The 21319-nt window shown below is 41.4% G+C and overlaps 1 protein-coding gene across 2 annotated transcripts in view; it reads left to right on the top strand.

Annotated features, from left to right (window-relative positions):
• Positions 1-19766: 19766 nt before the first annotated feature.
• POC1B (POC1 centriolar protein B) overlaps positions 19767-21319 on the top strand; it is a 104531-nt gene continuing 102978 nt past the window's right edge. Inside the window, exons 1-2 of one of the 2 annotated variants that reach the window (XM_060165033.1) lie at positions 19767-20097; positions 20766-20850. In XM_060165033.1, coding sequence (XP_060021016.1) covers positions 20083-20097; positions 20766-20850 — 100 coding nt within the window. In that variant the 5' untranslated portion in view covers positions 19767-20082. Of the gene's footprint in view, positions 20098-20612; positions 20851-21319 lie in introns of those variants that run through there. The other variant, XM_060165034.1, reaches the window with a different exon arrangement.

Raw genomic sequence — 21319 nt, forward strand, 5'->3', positions numbered from 1 at the left:
GCAGGGGAATAGCTGAGAAATGAGAGAGCTATACCGTTGGCTGTTGGGAGGTGAAGGGAAAGTTAGGGATGTACAGGCCAGCATATTACAGCAGGCCAGAAGACATGCCTTTTCACAGGCTGAAAAAAGAATCCCTACTGGTCAGAGTTTATAGTTGTTTTTTTAAGTGTTGTCAGGTAGAAAAAGCCTGTGACGTTAACTGGGTTGTGTCTAAGGTGGAGGGGCTTCCTCGGATGCAGGATGATTCCTTCAGAGCTAAAACTGGGACAGTCCTAGACAAACTGGGGTGACTGGTTACCGTCATCTGTGACTTTAGTCAGGACCTCTGAGGCCTCCCCAGATCCCCGTGCTAGAGGGACATTCCAGGCAAAGAACTATTCTAGAACCAAGAGCCATCTGCTCTCAGTACTGTCAATGGCAGGAAGCCTTTATGGCTCATGGCATGCTTTCTCATTAATTCTACATGCAGTCTGAGAATCCCTCTTACTGGTATCAACTGGTATCAACCAGTATCAACTGGTTGGACTCGGAATGCCAGACAGGAGCTTGTCTGCCACCTCGGAACTGGAGCTTTGACCCCAAACCCAATAGCTGAACTGGACCAAGTAGAGCCTCCAGAACCGCTTTTGCCCTTATAACCCCAGGCCTTGTCAAAGCGGCAGACAACATGGCCTTTTGCACCCGGCCCAGAACCTGACCTTGTCTCTCTCTGTCTCTCCATCTATTGAAAAAGCTTCAGAGCCTGACAGTATGTCGTAAGGTTAGCAGTTCATACCTTTGTAGTATTAACAACATGCCTGGCGTCGTTCTAAGTGTATTTATCTATTATATTTTAGACAGTGAGGAAACAGAGTGTTAAGTGATTTACGTGACTGACCCTGGTCACATGGGCAGCATGTGGTAGACTCAGGATTCACATCTGTTCATCAGGCTCCGAAATCTCTCAGGTGTTACACTGTGGTGCCTCTCATCTTGTTCACCTGGGTATCCCTGGCACCCGGCCCAAAGCCTGGCAGGTAGTCAGTGTTCAATCATTAAATATGTGCTTTAAATTGTTAAATGAAAATAAACCCTAACATAGAAAGTTTCCTCTTTTTTCAAGCCTCCTTTTCACTGGACCCTGCCCTGGTTTTATTAAGCTTCTAAGGAAGGGCAAGCTTTGACCTAGTGGACTAAACCAGCAACCCGGGAGAAAAAAAGAGCAGAATAGTCCAGTGTAATGTGGGTCTAAATCCAGGTGCTCTCAGTCTCCTAATCTGTAAAATGGGATTTTAAATGGTGTTTACCTCGAAGAGTTGTACTAAATGTTGTGCTAAAACTTGGCACACAGTGAAGAATACTGTTAGCTTTGATTTATTTAATTGGTATTATTACAAATCAATCCAAATGTAGTAAATCTAAGTGCAAAGGGGAAATTTCCATTTCTGGGAACAATCCCTTTCCACTTCTGAGTTCCATCCCCTAGCGAAGGGCTCATTTTGTGGAATCTTTTTTTGTCCTTAGCCTCTATTGACGTTTCTTCTCTGGCGCGATTGAGTGTAAGGAGAGAAATCCTTGGGCGCCCCCTAGAGGCCAGTGGTGCTCCAACTTTGAAATCTTCAGTGATGTCCTGAGACCCACGGGATGCTTTCTGAGATTTTGTTGATTCCTCCAGCTGTTTGTCACTTCTTCTGTGCTGAATGTTTTCTGTTTGTCCCTTTGGGTCTACTCTCCACCACTTTCTGCTCTGCTCTGGGCCCCTGGATGCTGACCTGTAAAGACTGCCTCCATTGCTTCCCTTGCCCACTAACTTCCAGTTTATTTTAACCAATGGAAGTCACGAGCATTGAGGTCTGGGGTATTATTTCCCCTGGCCCCTCCCAGCCAGGTTGCTAAGAGAAGACAGTACCCTTATAGCAAAGCCCACAGCTCCTGTCATGCAGAGTCTGAGATATCTGGTCCCTTGGTGTTGGCTCTCCATGTCCCCCTTCAGACCTAGGGATGGAAATGGCTTTGTGCTGTTATTACCCCCATAGCACAGCATATCTCAATTGTTTCCCCTAATCCTGCCACACCATTGTAAACAGTCCCTTTATTAAGCTCTCCTCAATTCCCCTATTTGAGAGTGGCATCTGGCTCCTGACAGATTCTACTCATACTATGTCCAAATTCCTCAGGTTGAAACTCTCATCTCTCCCTCACCTCCCTGGTACCCTCCGCTCCAACAAACCAACTACTTACAGTTTCCATACTATAATATGCTGCTTAGCGCTCCAGGATTGTCAGATTATTTCATCCATCTGCAGTGCCCTTACACACTCGACATCCAAACCCTTTACAACCCACTCTCCTCCCTGGCCTTTACCCAATCCTAATCCCCTTTCCTGTTTAGAGGTGATGGCTCAACAGCCATGTCTTCTGTTCAGTCCTTCCTGATCTCCTGCGGTGTACATTTTTTTTTCCCCACCTCACCGGTATCCATGCCATTTCCATCCTACTGGGCATTTTGGTTACCTTTCCTCTAGTGTCTGTGGAAAGCACCATGGAGCTCCGTGATGGTCTAGCTGAATGGAGTTGGGAAAGTCAACGAGCCTTCAGAGATCTCTAGTTTCTCATCTCTAATAGAAAGGAATTGAAAGACTTCCCAGGGCCCCGACCAAAGCTAATGTTTTGCAGCTTTTTGTTGTTCTAAGTATTCATCAGAAAAAGGTTAGCATGTGCAGAGCTTGACAGCAGTATTTGTCAGCAGCAGCAGGAGAAAAGTCAATTAGTGACTCTGTATTGGTGATAATAAATCAACTCACATATGAATAGGTTACTTTTTCATGTCTCCAGGCACTATTTCAGGAACTCCTGATCTAACACAGGAAATAGAAACCTAGAAGGGTACACAGTAGACTGCTTTTTCGGAAGTTCAAGAGGTGATTAACTGACATCCACCAAGATTTGATAACAGCTACTTAGGGAGAAAATATATAAATGATCACATCTCATGCCAAGTCAAAAAACTGAAACAGTGATTTTTTTTTTTAAAGTATGTCTTACAGTGAAGAAGCTGTAATATATATATGGTGAGTTTAGGGGATTGCCAATTATTTGAAACATTCTGAACACCAGGAGAAGACCAGCCCATAACAGTGAATCAACATTTCTTGAGCTTTTAACAAGTGTCAGGCACTGTGCTAAGTGCTTTCATTTAAACCAAGAGTTCTCAACTTTGGCACTATTGGCATTTGGGACTGGAGAGTTATTGCAAGGGGCTGCCCTATGTATTGCAGGATGTTTAGCAACATCCTTGCTGTCTACCCAGCACATGCCAGTAGCACCCACACCCCCAGTTGTGACAACCATAAATGTCTCTCTCTAGACATTGCCAAATGTCCCCCCAAGGAAGGTGTGTGGTGGGGGGAGATTGTCCCTAGTTATGAACCACTGATTTAGATGATCCAATTGAATTGAATAGTTCACAGAAACGCAGCAGGGTAAGGTCCCTGCAGTCTTCATGGTGCTGAGGCCATGCTGTGGTCCATGCAGACCTGGGAGGGAGCCTTCTCCTCTGGTGCCTCGTTTTCCACTTAGCTTCCAGGGTGCCCAAGCAGTGCAGCCTGTGTTAAGTGTCTCACCAGACTCAACCACAAAGCAGCTTCTCCTGCTTCTCCCTCTGCTCCCTCTCTCCATGAGACTCAGACTGAGTTCCTGGGCCTGGGGAAGCTAAGACACAACAATGCTGTCCTCTGACCTGCCTCCCATCTCCCTTCTGTGATAAAAGAGTATTTACTCAAAACTTAGGGGGGATCAGAAAACAGAAGGATAAGTCTCCAACTGCTATTAAACACTTACTATCTGCCATGCAGCAGGAGGTAATAATACCCATATTCGCTCTGTGGTGTTAAATTCTAAAATGGATGACTCTCATTTATTTTATGGAGATAAACAGAAATTTCCAGGCTACTCTCTGAGCCTTTTTCCCCCCAGTTACTTACTCATTTTACTTGAAAACACACTGCTATTTAACTTTTCACTAGCATAAACATAGTTGACTCCTTTACTAATAAATTTTATCTTGTTTGTAATGTTTTCATTCTGTTCCGTGAGGATGACTGATATAAATTTTACATTCTGGTAAAAGATAAGTGGTTATCCCATACGAGCTAGCTGGGTTAACTGGGTCACTTGCAAGGCAAGCAGCTGAAACCACGGGGACAAAGGCTAGTGCTGAAGCAGAAAGCTGACAGCAGTTCTCAAGACAGGAACAAGAATTGATTTAGGATGTCAGTACTTCGCTCTTGTGTCAACAACCTGGAAAGCCGTGTGGCTGACAGGGTCTTGGTGCTCCAGCCAGGGGTCAGACCTGAGCCTCTGAAATGGGAGAGCTGAGTTCAGGACATTGGACCACCAGAGACATCCTGGCCCCAAGTAATATCAATCAGCGAGGGCTCTCCCAGAGATCTCCATCTCAACACTAAGACCCAGCCCCACTCAAAGAGCAGCAAGCTCCAGTGCTGGACGCCCCACGCCAAACAGCTAGCAAGACAGGAGCACAGCCCCACCCGTTAGCAGAGAGGCTGCCGAAAACCATACTAAGTTCACAGACACCCCAAAACACACCACCAGACGCGGTCCTGCCCACCAGAAAGACAAGATCCAGCCTCATCCATCAGAACACAGGCACCAGTCCCCTCCACCAGGAAGCCAACAAAACCCACTGAACTAACCTTACGCACTGGGGGAAGACACCAAAAACAACGGGAACTACAAGCCTGTGAAAAGGAGACCCTAAACACAGTAAGTTAAACAAAATGAGAAGAGAGAAAAATATGCAACAGATGAAGGAGCAAGGTAAAAACCTGCCAGACCAAACAAATGAAGAGGAAATAGGCAGTCTACCTGAAAAAGAATTCAGAGTAATGATAGTAAAGATGATCCAAAATCTTGGAAATAGAATGGAGAGAATACAAGAAACATTTAATAAGGACCCAGAAGAACTAAAGAGCAAATAAACAATGATGAACAGCACAATAAATGAAATTAAAAATTCTAAAGAAGGAATCAATAGCAGAATAACTGAGGCAGAAGAATGGATAAGTTCTACCTGGAAGATAAAATAGTGGAAATAACTGCTATAGAGCAGAATAAAGAAAAAAGAATGAAAAGAATTGAGGACAGTCTCAGAGACCTCTGGGACAATATTGAACACACCAACATTTGAATAATAGGGGTCCCAGAAGAAGAAGAGAAAAAGAAAGGGACTGAGAAAATATTTCAAGAGATTATAGTTGAAAACTTCCCTAATATGGGAAAGGAAATAATCAAGTCCAGGAAATGCACAGAGTCCCATACAGGATAAATCCAAGGAGAAACATGCCAAGACACATATTAATCAAATTATCAAAAATTAAATACAAAGAAAAAATATTAAAAGCAGCAAGGGAAAAACAACAAATAACATGCACAGGAATCACCATAAGGTTAACAGCTAATCTTTCAGCAGAAACTCTGCAAGCCAGAAGGCAGTGGCAAGACATATTTAAAGTAATATAGGGAAAAACCTACAACCAAGATTCCTCTACCCAGCAAGGATCTCATTCGGATTTGACAGAGAAATTAAAACCTTTACAAACAAGCAAAAACCAGGAGAATTCAGCACCACCGAACCAGCTTTACAACAAATGCTAAAGGAACTTCTCTAGGCAGGAAACACAAGAGAAGGGAAAGACCTACAAAAACAAACACAAAACAATGAAGAAAATGGTTATAGGAACATACATATCGATAATTACCTTAAATGTAAATGGATTCAATGCTCCCATCAAAAGACATAGACAGGCTGAATGGATACAAAAACAAGACCCGTGTATATGCTGTCTACAAGAGACCCACTTCAGACCTAGGGACACATACAGACTGAAAGTGAGGGGATGGAAGAAGATATTCCATGCAAATGGAAATCAAAAGAAAGCTGGAGTAGCAATTCTCATATCAGACAAAATAGACTGTAAAATAAAGACTATTACAACAGACAAAGAAGGACACTACATAATGATGAAGGGAGCAATCCAAGAAGAAGATATAAGAATTGTCAATATTTATGTGCTCAACATAGGAGCACCTCAATACATAAGGCAAATGTTAAACAGCCATAAAAGGGGAAATCGACAGTAACACAATCATACTAGGGGACTTTTAACACCCCACTTTCTCCAATGGACAGATCATCCAAAATGAAAATAAATAAAGAAACACAAGCTTTAAATGATACATTAAACAAGATGGACTTAATTGATATTTATAGGACATTCCATCCAAAAACAACAGAATACACTTTCTTCTCAAGTGCTCATGGAACATTCTCCAGGATAGATCATATGTTGGGTCACAAATCAAGCCTTGGTAAATTTAAGAAAATTGAAACCATATCAAGTATCTTTTCTGACCACAACGCTATGAGACTAGGTATCAATAACAGGAAAAAAAATCTGTAAAAAATACAAACACAAGGAGACTAACCATTACACTACTTAGTAACCAAGAGATCACTGAAGAAATAAAAGAGGAAATCAAAAAATACCTAGAAACAAATGACAATGAAAACAAGACGACCCAAAACCTATGCGATGCAGCAAGAGCAGTTCTCAGAGGGAAGTTTATAGCAATACAATCCTACCTCAAGAAACAAGAAACATCTCAAGTAAACAACCTAACCTTATACCTAAAGCAATTAGAGAAACAACAAAAAAACTCCAAAGTTAGCAGAAGGAAAGAACTCATAAAGATCAGATCAGAAATAAATGAAAAAGAAATGAAGGAAACGATAGCAAAGATCAATAAAACTAAAAGTTGGTTCTTTCAGAAGATAAACAAAATTGATAAACCATTAGCCAGACTCATGAAGGAAAAAAGGGAGAATACTCAATGGAATTAGAAATGAAAAAGGAGAAGTAACAACTGACACTGCAGAAATACAAAGGATCGTGAGAGACTACTACAAGCAACTATATGTGAAAAAAATGGACAACCTGGAAGAAATGGACAAATTCTTAGAAAAGCACAACCTTCTGAGACTGAAACAGGAAGAAATGGAAAATATAAACAGACCAATCACAAGCACTGAAGTTAAGACTGTGATTACAAATCTTCCAATAAACAAAAGTCCAGGACCAGATGGCTTCACAGGCAAATTCTATCAAACATTTAAAGAAGAGCTAACACCTGTCCTTCTCAAACTCTTCCAAAATATAGCAGAGGGAGGAACACTCCCAAACTCATTCAATGAGGCCACCATCACCCTGATACCAAAACCAAAGATGCCACAAAGAAAGAAAACTACAGGCCAATATCACTGATGAACATAGATGCAAAAATCCTCAACAAAATACTAGCAAACAGAATCCAACAAAGGATCATACACCATATCAAGTGGGGTTTATCACAGGAATGCAAGGATTCTTCAATATATGCAAATCAATGTGATAAACCATATTAACAAATTGAAGGAGAAAAAGCATACGATCATCTCAATAGATGCAGAAAAAGCTTTTGACAAAATTCAACACCCATTTATGATAAAAACCCTCCAGAAAGTAGGCATAGAGGGAACTTATCTCAACATAATACAGGCCATATATGACAAACCCACAGCCAACATTGTTCTCAGTGGTGAAAATCTGAAACCATTTCCACTAAGATCAGGAACAAGACAAGGTTGTCCACTCTCACCACTATTTTTCAACATAATTTTGGAAGTTTTAGCCACAGCACTCAGAGAAGAAAAAGAAATAAAAGGAATCCAAATCAGAAAAGTAGTAAAGCTGTCACTATTTGCAGATGACATGATACTACACATAGAGAATCCTAAAGATGCTACCAGAAAACTACTAGAGCTAATCAACGAATTTGGTAAAGCAGCAGGATACAAAATTAATGCACAGAAATCTCTTGCATTCTTATACATTAATGATAAAAATCTGAAAGAGAAATTAAGGAACACTCCCATTTACCATTGGGACAAAAAGAATAAAATACCTAGGAATAAACCTACCTAAGGAGACAAAAGACCTGTATGCAGAAAACTATAAGACACTGATGAAAGAAATTAAAGATGATACCAACAGATGGAGTGATATACCATGTTCTTGGATTGGAAGGATCAACATTGTAAAATGACTCTACTACACAAAGCAATCTACAGATTCAATGCAATCCTTATCAAACTACCACTGGCATTTTTCACAGAACTAGAACAAAAAATCTCACAATTTGTATGGAAACACAAAAGACCCCGAATAGCCACAGCAATCTTGAGAAAGAAAAACGGAGCTGGAAGAATCAGGCTCCCTGACTTCAGACTATACTACAAAGCTACAGTAATCAAGACAGGATGGTACTGGCACAAAGACAGAAATATAGATCAATGGAACAGGGCAGAAAGCCCACTGATAAACCCACGCACATATGGTCACCTTATCTTTGATAAAGGAGGCAAGAATATACAATGGAGAAAAGGCAGCCTCTTCAATAAGTGGTGCTGGGAAAACTGGACAGCTACATGTAAAAGAATGAAATTAGAACACTCCCTAACACCATACACAAAGATAAACTCAAAATGGATTAAAGACCTAAACATAAGGCCAGGCACTATAAAACTCTTAGAGGAAAACATAGGCAGAACACTCTGTTACATAAATCACAGCAAGATCCTTTTTGATCCACCTCCTAGAGAAATGGAAATAAAAACAAAAATGGGACCTAATGAAACTTAAAAGCTCTTGCACAGCAAAGGAAACCATAAACAAGATGAAAAGAGAATCCTCAGTATGGGAGAAAATATTTGCAAATAAAGCAACGACAAAGGATTAATCTCCAAAATTTACAAGCAGCTCATGCAGCTCAATATCAATAAAACAAACAACCCAATCCAAAAATGGGCAGAAGACCTAAATAGACATTTCTCCAAAGAAGATATACAGATCACCAGAAAACACATGAAAGAATGCTCAACATCACTAATCATTAGAGAAATGCAAATCCAAACTACAATGAGTTATCACCTCACACCAGTCAGAATGGCCATCAACAAGAAATCTACAAACAATAAATGCTGGAGAGGGTGTGGAGAAAAGGGGACCCTCTTGCACTGTTGGTGGGAATGTAAATTGATACAGCCACTATGGAGAACAGTATGGAGGTTCCTTAAAAAACTAAAAATAGAACTACCATACGACCCAGCAATCCCACTACTGGGCATATACCCTGAGAAAACCATAATTCAAAAAGAGTCATGTACCACAATGTTCATTGCAGCTCTATTTACAATAGCCAGGACATGGAAGCAACTTAAGTGTCCATCAACAGATGAATGGATAATGAAGATGTGGCACATATATACAATGGAATATTCCTCAGCCATAGAAAGAAACAAAATTGAGTTATTTGTAGTGAGGTGGATGGACCTAGAGTCTGTCATACAGAGTGAAGTAAGCCAGAAAGAGAAAAACAAATTCTGTAGCTAACACATATATGTGGGGGAAAAAAATGGTTCTGATGAACCTAGGTGCAGGACAGGAATAAAGACGCAGACGTGGAGAATGGACTTGAGGACATGGGGAGGGGGAAGGTAAAGCTGGGACGAAGTGAGAGAGTGGCATGGACATATATACACTACCAAATGTATAATAGATAGCTAGTGGGAAGCAGCTGCATTGCCCAGGGAGATCAGCTTGGTGCTCTGTGACCACGTAGAGGGGTGGGATAGGGAGGGTGGGAGGGAGATGCAAGAGGGAAGGCATATGGGGATATATGTATACATATAGCTGATTCACTTTGTTATACAGCAGCAACTAACACAACAATGTTAAGCAATTTTATTCCAATAAAGATGTTTTTTTTTTAAAAAACATAAGTGGTTACCTGTGTTTATTCATTTAAAGAAAAATGTTTATTTAATATTTTAAGTATAAAAAGCAAGGTTTTTATACTTAAGTTGTGAAACTGTCACCATTATCTAATTCCAGAATAGTTTCATCTCCCCCAAAAAGGAGCCCCTTTCTCATTAGTAGTCACTCCTCATTCTTTCCTCCCTGCAGTCCCTGGCAACCATGAATCCACTAGAAAGTCTCTATGGATTTGTCTGTTCTGAGAATGTCTTGTGAACAGGATCAAATATTGTTTACTGGCTTCTTTCACTTAGCGTAATGTTTTCATGTTTCATCCATGTTGTAGCATAAATCATTCCTTTTTATTGCCAGATAATATTCCATTTTATGGATGTACCACATTTTGTTTGCCCATTAATCAGTTGATGGACATTTAGGTTGTTTCTTCCTTTGGCTATTATGAGTAATAGTGCTATGAACATTTGTGTCCAAGTTTTTGTGTGGATATATATGTTCACTTATCATTGGTACTTACCTAGGAGTGGAATTGGTTGGTAATATGGTAACTCTATGTTTAACTTTTTTGAGGAACAGTTTGGAAATTCTTCACAAAGTTAAACATCAAGTTACCATATCACCCAACAATTCTACTCCTAGGTATAAAGTGGCCAGATCATTTTACATTGCCACTACTCAGGAGTGTTTCAGTTTCTCCACATTCTCACCAACACTTGTTATTTTCCATTTTTCTCCCCTGCTTTATTGAGATATAATTGACATATAACTTTGTGTAAGTTTAAGATGTACAGTGTGATGATTTGATAAACAGCTATATTGCAAAATGTTTACCATAATAAGGTTAGTTTATACATACTTTACCTCAAATAATTACCATTTTTTTGTTGTTGTTGTTATTAGGGTGAGAACATCAAAGCTTTACTCTCGTATCAACTTTTAAATTTACAATACAGTGTTGTTAACTATAGTCACCATGCTGTACATTTGATCCCCAAAACTTATTCATCTTATAATTGAAAGTTTGTACCCTTTGACCAACATCTCCCTTTTTACCCTACTCCTCAGCCCCGGCAGCCACCATTCTACTTTATTTCTATGAGTTTGATGTTTTTAGATTCCACATATGAGATCATACAGTATTTGTCTTTGTGTGAATTATTTTACTTAGCATAATGCCCTCAAAGTCCATCCATGCTGTCACAAATGGCAGGATTCCCTTCTGTTATTTTTTTTTTTGGTTTTTTTTGTGTGTGTGTGTTTTTTGCAGTATGCGGACCTCTCCCTGTTGTGGCCTCTCCTGTTGTGGAGCACAGGCTCCGGACGTGCAGGCTCAGCGGCCATGGCTCATGGGCCCAGCCGCTCCGCGGCATGCGGGATCTTCCCGGACCGGGGCACGAACCCGTTCCCCTGCATTGGCAGGCAGACTCTCAACCACTGTGCTACCAGGGAAGCCCCCCCTTCTGTTTTTTAATGGCATATATTTCTTTTCCCCCATTTCTTGCCTATTGTGAATAATGCTGCAATAAATATGAGTGCAAATTTCTCTTTGAGATCCTGTTTTCATTTCCTTTGGATATATACCCAGAAGTGGGATTGCTGGATTAAATGGTAGTTCTAGTTTTAATTTTTTGAGGGACTTCCATACTGTTTTCATAGTGGTTGCACCAATGTACATTCCCACCAACAGTGCACAAAGGTTCCCTTTTCTCTATATCCTTACCAACACTTGGTATCTCTCGTTCTCTTGATGATAGCCATTCTAACAGGTGATTCTCTCATTATGGTTTTGATTTGCATTTCCCTGATGATTAGTGATTTTGAGCACCTTTTCATGTACCTATTGGCCATTTATATGTCTTTTTTGGAAAAATATATATTAGTTCCTCTATTTTTTATTCAGATTGTTTTTTGCTATTGAGTTGTATGAGTTCTTTATATACTTTGGGTATTAACCCCTTATCAAAGATATGATTTGCAAGTATTTTCTCCCATTCCATAGGTTGCCTTTTTAGTTTGCTGATTGTTTCTTTTGCTGTGCAGAAGCCTTTTAGTTTGATGTAGTCTCAGTTATTAATTTTTGTGTTTATTGCTTGTGCTTTTGATGTCATATCAAAAAATCATTGCTACAACCAGTGTCTAGGAGCTTTCCCCTTATGTTTCCTTCTAGCAGTTGTATGGCTTCAGGTATTACGTTTAGGTCTTTAATCCATTTCAAGCTAATTTTTGTGAGTGGTGTAAGATAAGGGTCCAGTTTTATCCTTTTGCATGTGGTTATCTAGTTTTCTCAAAACAGTTTATTGAAGGGACTGTCCTTTTCCCATTGAGTATTCTTGGGCTCCCTTGTCAAATATTAGTCGACCATATATGTGAGAGTTTTTATGGGCTTTCGATTCTGTTTCATTGGACTTGTGTCTGTTTTTATACCATTACCATACTGTTTTGATTACTATAACTTTATATTATAGTGTGAAACAAAGAATGGTTATGCCTCAAGATTTGTTCTTCTCAGGATTGCTTTGACTAGTTGAGGTCTTTTGTGGTTCCATGCAAATTTTAGTATTTTTATTTCAATTTCTGTGAAAAATGCCATTGCAATTTTGATAGGGATTGCATTGACTCTATAAATGGCTTTGGGTAGTATGGACAAATTAATATTAATAATAGTAATTCTTCTGATTAATGAACACAGGACATTTTTCCACTTATTTTTCTTCAATTTCTTTCATCAATGTCTTATAGTGTTTCATGTATAGCTCATCAACTTCCTTGGTGAAATTTATTCCTAAGTATTTTGTTTTCGATGCTATAGTAAACAGGATGTTCTCTTTATTTTTCAGATAGTTCATTGTTAGTGTGTAGAAATGCAGCTGATTTTTGTGTGTTGGTTTTGTATCCTGTAACTTTACTGAATTTGTTTATTAGGTGTAACAGTGTTTTTGGTAGAGTCTTTAGGATGTTCTATATACAAGATTATGTCATCATCAAACACACAATTTAACTTCTTCCTTTCCAACTTGGATGCCTTTTGTTTCTTTTTCTTGCCTAACTGCTCTGTCTAGGATTTCCAGTACTATGCTGAATTGGAGTGGTGAGAGTGGGCACCTTTGTCTTGTTCTTGATCTTGGAGGAAAAGCTTTCAACTTTTCACCACTGAGTATGAATACCTGTGAGTTTGTCATATATGGCCTTTATAATGTTGAAGTATATTTCTTCTATACTCAATTTATTAAGAGTGTTTATCATAAAAGTATGTAGAATTTTGTCAAGTACTTTTTCTGTATCTATTAAGATGATCATATGATTTTTGTCTTTCATTCCTTTAACGTAGTGTATTATATTTATTGATTTGCATATGTTGAAACATCCTTGCAACCTAGGATTATTCATCTTTTTGATTATAGCTATCCTAGTGGCTGTGAAGTAGTATCTCATTGTGGTTTTGATTTGCATTTCTCTAATAACTAATGATCTTGGGAATCTTTTAATGTGCTTTCTGGCCATTTATATATCTTCTTTGGTGAAATGTCTTTTCAAATCATTTGCCTATTTTTTAGTTGTGAGGCATACATGTTTGAAGAAAAATAAAAGTTAAATGTGATAAGGAATGAGTGGGGGCATGAATTTTAAAAAAGCTTGTGAGACCTAAGTGAAGTAAAAGAAGGGGGTCATGCAAAGATTTTAGGGAAGTAAAGGCAGAGGGATCAGCAAGGGCTATGGAGAAAATAAAACATGGTAATTGGATAGGGAATGACTGGAAAGAGGAGCCACACCAAATAGGGTAGTCTCTGAAGCCTCTTTGAGGGGTGTCGTTTAAGCAAAACCCTGCCAGCCATCTTCAATTCCATCTTCCCCTTCATCCCTCTTACACAGTCACTTGACAAGTCCTAGTGATACTTCACCTCAACTGACCTTTCCAATGTATAAGCTTATGATTAGGATGGAGAGGGAAAGGGGGCATGGACTGCCTTTTCTTTCTAATGGGAAAAAGGAGGGGCTTCCCTGGTGGCGCAGTGGTTGAAAGTCTGCCTGCCGATGCAGGGGACACAGATTCGTTCCCCGGTCCGGGAAGATCCCACATGCCACGGGGCGGCTGGGCCCGTGAGCCATGGCCGCTGAGCCTGCGCATCCGGAGCCTGTGCTCCGCAACAGGAGAGGCCACAACAGTGAGAGGCCCGTGTACCGCAAAAAAAAAAAAAAAAAAAAAAGAAAATTCTTACAAGTGGTAACCTGATACAACGGTCAAAATACAAGGAATAAGCTAGGTAAATTGATAATAATTCGGGATTTTTTTTGTTCTGAGACAGTAAAATCTTCGTTCTTTTTTAAAAAATTAAATATTGAACTGTAAGCCCGAAAAGAGGAGTTACCAGTGCCTCAAAGTAGGTCAGATAACCATTTGCCAACAGGTACTATTGGTTCAGGACCAAGGACAGCATTCACAGTTTTTCTGCCCCCTCCTCTTCATTTTATTTATGTCACACTTGCACACATCCATCAATTTCTTTACGTCCCTACTGCCAGTACTCCAACAATGCCAGAATTCCCCATTCCTGTAGTGCTCTCCATTCTACTGAAGTTCATCCCATGAAAGAGATGCCTTTATTTATGTACTTTCTTCCCCTTCAATACGTCTCTTTTTTTTCAATTGTGGTAAAATATACACAACATAAATTTACTATTTAGCCATTTGTAAGTATATAGCTCAGTGACATTAAGTACATTCGCATTGTTGTGCAACTCTTACCATCATCCATCTAGAACTTCATTATCTCCTCAAACTGAAACTCTGTACCCATTAAATAGTAACTCCCCATCTCCTCCTCCCCTCCACCCCTAGCAACCACCATTCTACTTCCTGTCTCCTCCCTGCATCCCACCACCACTTTTTTAAAAAATAAACTTATTTATTTAATTTTTGGCTCTGTTGGGGCTTTGTTGCTGCGCATGAGCTTTCTCTAGTTGCAGCGAGCGGAGGCTACTCTTCGTTGCAGCGCGTGGGCTTCTCATTGCGGCGGCTTCTCTTGTTGCAGAGCACGGGCTCTAGGTGCGCGGGCTTCAGCAGTTATGGCACGTGGGCTCAGTAGTTGTGGCTCATGGGCTGTAGAGCACAGGCTCAGTAGTTGTGGTGCATGGGCTTAGCTGCTCCGTGGCATGTGGGATCTTCCTGGACCAGGGATCAAACCCGTGTCCCCGGAATTGGCAGGCGGATTCTTAACCACTGCGCCACCAGGAAAGTCCCCAACACCACTATTTATTTAGTCTGCTGATTGCCACAGAATGGTTCATTGATAGCATAAGCGTCACATCTAGGAAATATAAATGCAAATTCTTGGACCCCTGACCTACTGAACCAGAAACTCTCAAGTGGGAGCCAGCTATTTGCATTTTAACAAGTCCTTCAGGTGATCCTAATGCCCATTTCCTGCAGGAGTTTTCTGCAATGGCTTAACTATTGGCCTAGGGAAGCTGGGCTGTTGGATATAAAATAAGAGTTGGTTTGAGGTTCAGACCATGCAATGCACCTCATGCATTGAGGTTCAAAATGCATTTTAAAGAAGTCCCGTGGCATGATTTGCCCCATGGCTCCCAAATATTGATGTACATTATAATCACCTAGAAAGCTTGTTTAAGAACATATAGATTTCTTGCATTCACATCAGCATTTCTAAATCAAAATATCTGGGGTGGGGCCCAAGAATTGGTACTTAAGCTACCCAGGTGATTCTTATGTGTTTGTTGGCAACATGCAGGATAGACAGACACAGGTAAGTCTTGAAGTCAGAAAGTAATTTAGGGATTATGGAAATACTATAGAAGGCAGAGGCAGAGGGGCTGGGGCCAAAGAACAGAAGGATAGGAAGATAAAATCTGTTGTGAGGATATAGTGGGTAGGATTTGGCAACTTAATGTTGATTGACAAATCATTCAGTCTTTTTTTTTTTAAAGGTTAATGCTTTAATGATTCAGAAGGATCTGGTACTTTCATTTCTATGTATTCTCCTATACTTTGAAGTAACTGTATCCAGAAGAGAGTTACACTGCCAGGCAACAGGCTACAAAATAATTGACCCTTGAACAGTGCTGACCCCCCCAGGGGCAGTTGAAAACCCATGTATAGCTTTTGACTCCTCAAAACATTTTACTAATAGCCTACTGTTGATTGGAAGCCTTATTGATAACATACACAGTTGATGAACACCTATTTTGTATGTTATATGTGTTATATACTAAATTCTTACAATAAAGTAAACTAGAGAAAAGAAAATAATAAGGGAGAGAAAATACATTTACAGTACTGTACTATATTTATCAATACCATAAGTTTAGGTCATCTGTTTACAAGATGAATCATCTGCCTGTATCTACATCAATATTATCTTATATAATACAAACCACTGTATATCTTATACATATTACTAACACTAGACATCAAAAATGAAAAGATAATGTGAAAAGGAAATCCATGTTTATTTTCAGGTATAACGATTCATGCATTGATAATGAAGCAGCAGCAATATCATTGCTTTATCGTGTAGTCTAGTGCAATCAATGCAAATGCTTCATGGTAGCCTAGGCTATACACTAAATGAATGAATCAATATAAAAATTTTATGGCATACAGTCATATTCAGAGTACAGTATTGGAAACATTGTTACATTTAAAGAAACACCTGTGATGATTGGCTGATATGCAGTTTCTCTAATTACAAGAGAGAGGCATACCATATGGTAATGTAATTCTTTGAAAGCAAAGTTATAAAACAGTAAGAAGACTAATACATGATTAATTTAATATTCAATATCACTCACCTTATGCCTATGAAGGATGGACTAATCTACATAGTTTTATTCATTCATGACATACCTAAATTTCTCTTAATGTTTTGAGATTTCTAGGCTACAAAAAAGTAGCCTAGAAAGTTTTTTGCAAATTGTTGCAAATTTAAAAAAAAAATTCCAATATTTAAAAAAAATCCACGTATAAGTGGACCTGTGCAGTTCAAACCCATGTTGTTCAAGGGTCAACTATACTTTCAGTCCAAGTGCCACATAGGGAAATGAACAGTAGATGGCACTTTTGTGCTATGCCTGAATTCTCCACTTTGAAGGGAAGTAACCTCGGAATGACTCGTGCTAAAACAGAAACAACCCTTTGTAGTGTTCAAGTGGATAAATTCAATTTCTGATTTGAAGGGGATCTGGAAAAGGAGGGCTAATTAAAGAGTCAGTTTTACCCGACCTTTGTACCTGGCCTCCAATGACACCTTAGATTTTTAAATATTGTGACTCCCATCCAGATTAATAAATTTGCAATTTGAGGTGGTCCCAAATAATTACTGTAGCAAGTAGAATTACATGAACTGAAGCAGGCTTAGGGTTAGAAAAAAAATCCCGAACTTGGGCCACATTTCCAAATATCCACCTCTGAGCTTTTGCTGTTTGCAAAGGTTAGGAAGAGCAAAAAGAAAGAAAATCAAATATGGAAGAGAATCATGGGAGGGGCATTTGGGAGTAATAAATGAGGACAGTGGAATGGAAATAAAGGTGTTACACTTTTTTCTTTTGTAAAACTTGTAAACTGGTAAAGCATTAGGTAGGATACAGAATTTTACATTTATCATACCCTTGCAAGCACAAAAAAGGCATCATGACTTAGTGATTAAGAGGTGGAGTCTGGAAGTGCCCACTAGAATCTAAAGTTCTGCCACTTCCTTAGCTGCGTACCCTTTTATTTTGTATCTATATGAGATGATGGATGTTCACTAAACCTACTGTGATAATCATTTCATGATGTATGAAAGTCAACTCATTATGTTGTATACCTTAAACTTATACAGTGCTGTAATTCAGTTATATCTCAACAAAACTGGAAGAACATCATCTCAAACAGAAACTCCACACCCGTTAAGCAATAACTCTCCATTTTTATCCCCATCCCCTGGTAACCTCCATTCCACTATCTCTCTCTATGAATCCATGTATTTGAGGTACCTCATATAGGTGGAATCATACAATATATGTTCCTCTATGTCTGGCTTATTCACTTAGCTTAACGTTTTAAGGTTCACCCATGTTATAACATGTATCAAAATTTCTTTTTATGACTGAATAACAGTCCATTTTATGTAGGTATCACATTTTGTTTATTGATTCACGTGTTGGATACGTGAATTATTTCCACTTATTGGTTATTGTGAGTAATGCTGCTACGAATATTGGTGTACAAGTATCTGTTCCAGTCCCTGTTTTTAATACATTTGGGTATATACCTAGGAGTTAACTTTTTGAGGAACTGCCAAACTGTTTCCCCAGTGCTATATCCTTTTACATTCCCACCAGCATCCAGCATTATTTTTAAATATATTGCTCTTTTTTTAAAAAAAAAAAAAAGTCAAACCTAGACTGGGAATAAGTAGCAAAGCTTAGAGTCCTGCCACAGTTTGCTGATAAATTGCTGGTATCAACAATCTGGACACATCACCTCCTAAACTAGAGCAATGTTTCCCAATGTACACAGCTGAGACTCCCATGGCAATCACCTAAGGGGCTTATTACATCTATAGGGTCCTCGATCCCAACCCCTATATGCTGATTCAACATTTTGGGGAATGAGGTCCCCTAAATCAGCTGTCCCCAACTTTTTTGGCACCAGGGACCGGTTTTGTGGAAGACAATTTTTCCACGGGGGGTGAGTGTGTGTATGTGTGGCAGGGGAGGTGGGGGGAAGGTCCAGGCGGTAATGCGAGCGAGGGAGCGACGGGGGGGCGGCAGATGAAACTTTGCTGGCTCGCCCGCCACTCACCTCCTGCTGTATGGCCAGGTTCCTAACAGGCCGCGGACCTGCAGCGGTCCGCGGCCCAGAAGTTGGGGACCCCTGCCCTAAATCATCATTATTCATGTTAAAATATGAGACTCAGAAACCTAGATTGTTGAGTTCTTAAAGGCCGGGAAAATACCTCAGTCACCTTTGTACTCCTCAGAGCCAAATATACAGGAGATATTCGACAAACATATACTTGAACTAATGTTGCAGTCTAAAGCTATTTCCTACTTGCTTGATTGCTATGTATAGTACTCATTAAAACTAAATTCTATCACTAGACAACTAGTTAATCTGTAATTTTGGTGTATAGTTTATCTTTCATTTGCATAGAATGTGTATCTTACCAGCTGTGGTCTATTATGCCATCTTATGCTGCCAAGAATCTTCTGTATATAATTTTCAGCTGAGTCCTTCAAGCTTTGAGGCAGGGTAAAAAAGGGTATGGACTTGGAACTGGAAGAGCTGTGTGTGATCGTTGATAATTAAATTAAAATAAGAATCAAGTTTATAATTTGTAAAGGTTGGTAACATTTTGTAACTCTATTAACTTCATAGTGTTGCTGAAGCTCAATGATATTCTGTGCAAGAAAGCCTACTGTAGCAAAGGCTATTGTTACTATTGCCCAATAATTTAAACAAAACAATATGTTCCTTTCTACGTCTTCCTAAAAAGTTTAAATATGCTGCTGTATCAATTTGCTGCTCTAAAGCATATGCAAATGAGATTGGAATAGAAAACGCACAGCAGAAAAACATTAAGTGGATTCACAACATTAATTCATTCATCACGTTTATACAGTATTTACAACAAGCCAGGCATTGTGTGAAAACTTGTGATTAAATAAATTCAAGCCTGTCCTCCAGAGGTTTAGTTCCTTTGGGTATATTAATTAATAGCAAGCGGCCCCATTTCGCATCAAACTCTCTTGTGCGTCATAAGCTGTCTGGGACCAGCTTGAAATTCGCGCGGGCTGTCTCTTTAACGTGTAATAGAACTCTGATTGCATCGATCACAGGCTCATTACCCTCTCCCACCCATCGGTCTCTTTTCTATCCCGGTTACTACCCTCCTACTTGTGTCAAGTCGTGGGGAGCGCAGGTGTTAGTAAAAGTTGGCTTTGATGTGTGCCGGCACCTGACCCCGGGGCTTCCCGCTTGCTAGGTGGCGGAGGCCAGGCTCTCTACGGCGCGGGCGGAGCCTCGGGGCTCGGCTGGCCATGCCTGGAGCGCGGGGTTTGAGTGGGCCGTTGTTGTAGTGACCGCGAGGCGCTGCCGCTCCGGGCAGACTGTTCCGGGCGCCGCAAGGTCCCCCTTCCTACCTCGCCCCCTCCCTTTCCCCGATTCCCCACACGGGCAGGGGGCAGGAGCCAGGAGCCAACCGTTCCCCCCATGGCCTCCGCCCCGGTAAGGACGGGCTGGGGTGCGCCTCCCCGGAGCCGGTCCCGCCGGCTGGGGAGCCAGGTCGGGGCCGCGCCCGCACCTGGCGGGAGATGGAGGCAGACGTCCTCAGTTGGGTCCCGAGCCGCTAGCTCCTCGCCCCTCGCTCCGGGGCGCCGGTGACTCGTCCTCTGCCACTGGGACACCGGGAGCGCAGAGCCCTGGCCGAGCTCCCGGGCACTCCTCCCCGAGTCCCGGAGTTCCGACAGCCACGGCAGCTCCATGGACCCCAGAATTCTCTGAGGGTTTCCGTGGAGAGCCTGCGTCAGAATCACCTGGGAAGTTTTTGAAAAGTACCGAAGCCCGGGTCCCGCCTCGCACCTGTGACTGCGTGCCAGCGGGCGGGGTCCCGGAACGTGCATTTAAATGGAGCTGCCCAGGTGGTCCCTCGCGTGCGCTCGGTTCTGGGAAGCGCGAGTGGAGGATTCGGCCGGCTCTGCTGGGGAAGTTGGCGCTCGGCGTCCCCCTGTAGCGGTGGCCGCGTGTGCTCGCGCGGGGCGCTCCTGCTCTGCACACCCACCTTCGATGCGGCCGTTCCCGGGCCGGCCTCCGGGGGAGGGGACAGCGTTGATGCCCGACCCCCCCAAATTCGAGGTCAGCATCTGCTTTCAAAACTTGACAACTTTCCTTCCCAGGAGGACCCCGTTCTGCAGCGCTATTTTAAGGGCCACAAAGCGGCGATCACCTCCGCGGACTTTAGTCCCGACGGCAAACAACTTGGTAAGTTTTCTTTTTTTCTTTTTGTAATGAGACGCTCAACCGGTCAGAACCCTTGCCTCCTGTCCACGCCGGGCCCCCGCGAGAACCACTGAGGACGTATGGGTGGAGGTGGTGTTGAAAGCGGCCGAGATGCATTCGGAGCCAGAGTGGGCCCGAGCTGGGGCCACCTTGGTCAGCCCGGCCCACAGCCCGGCCCCGCAGGGTCGCCTGTAGGCTTGGGCCTGGCCGACGACTTTCGCGAACTAACCACCAGGAGGAGTAAGTGGGAAGGGGCGGAGTTTGTCCTCGGCCCCGGGAGGGAGGGGTGTTGGCTGGAGAGTTTGTGAAAAGTTGTGAGACCAGCAGGAGGAAGTGGGGAGAGAGGCGTTGGGGCTGTTCCGGAGGCCGAGCACGGGGTGGTCTTAAGTGACCCCCGGGGAGCCCCCGCGGCTGGAAAGGAGCCGAGCGCCTGCTTGAAAGGAGGAACCTG

The sequence above is a fragment of the Lagenorhynchus albirostris genome, chromosome 11 (genome assembly GCF_949774975.1).
Source record: "Lagenorhynchus albirostris chromosome 11, mLagAlb1.1, whole genome shotgun sequence".
Classification (NCBI taxonomy): domain Eukaryota; kingdom Metazoa; phylum Chordata; class Mammalia; order Artiodactyla; family Delphinidae; genus Lagenorhynchus; species Lagenorhynchus albirostris.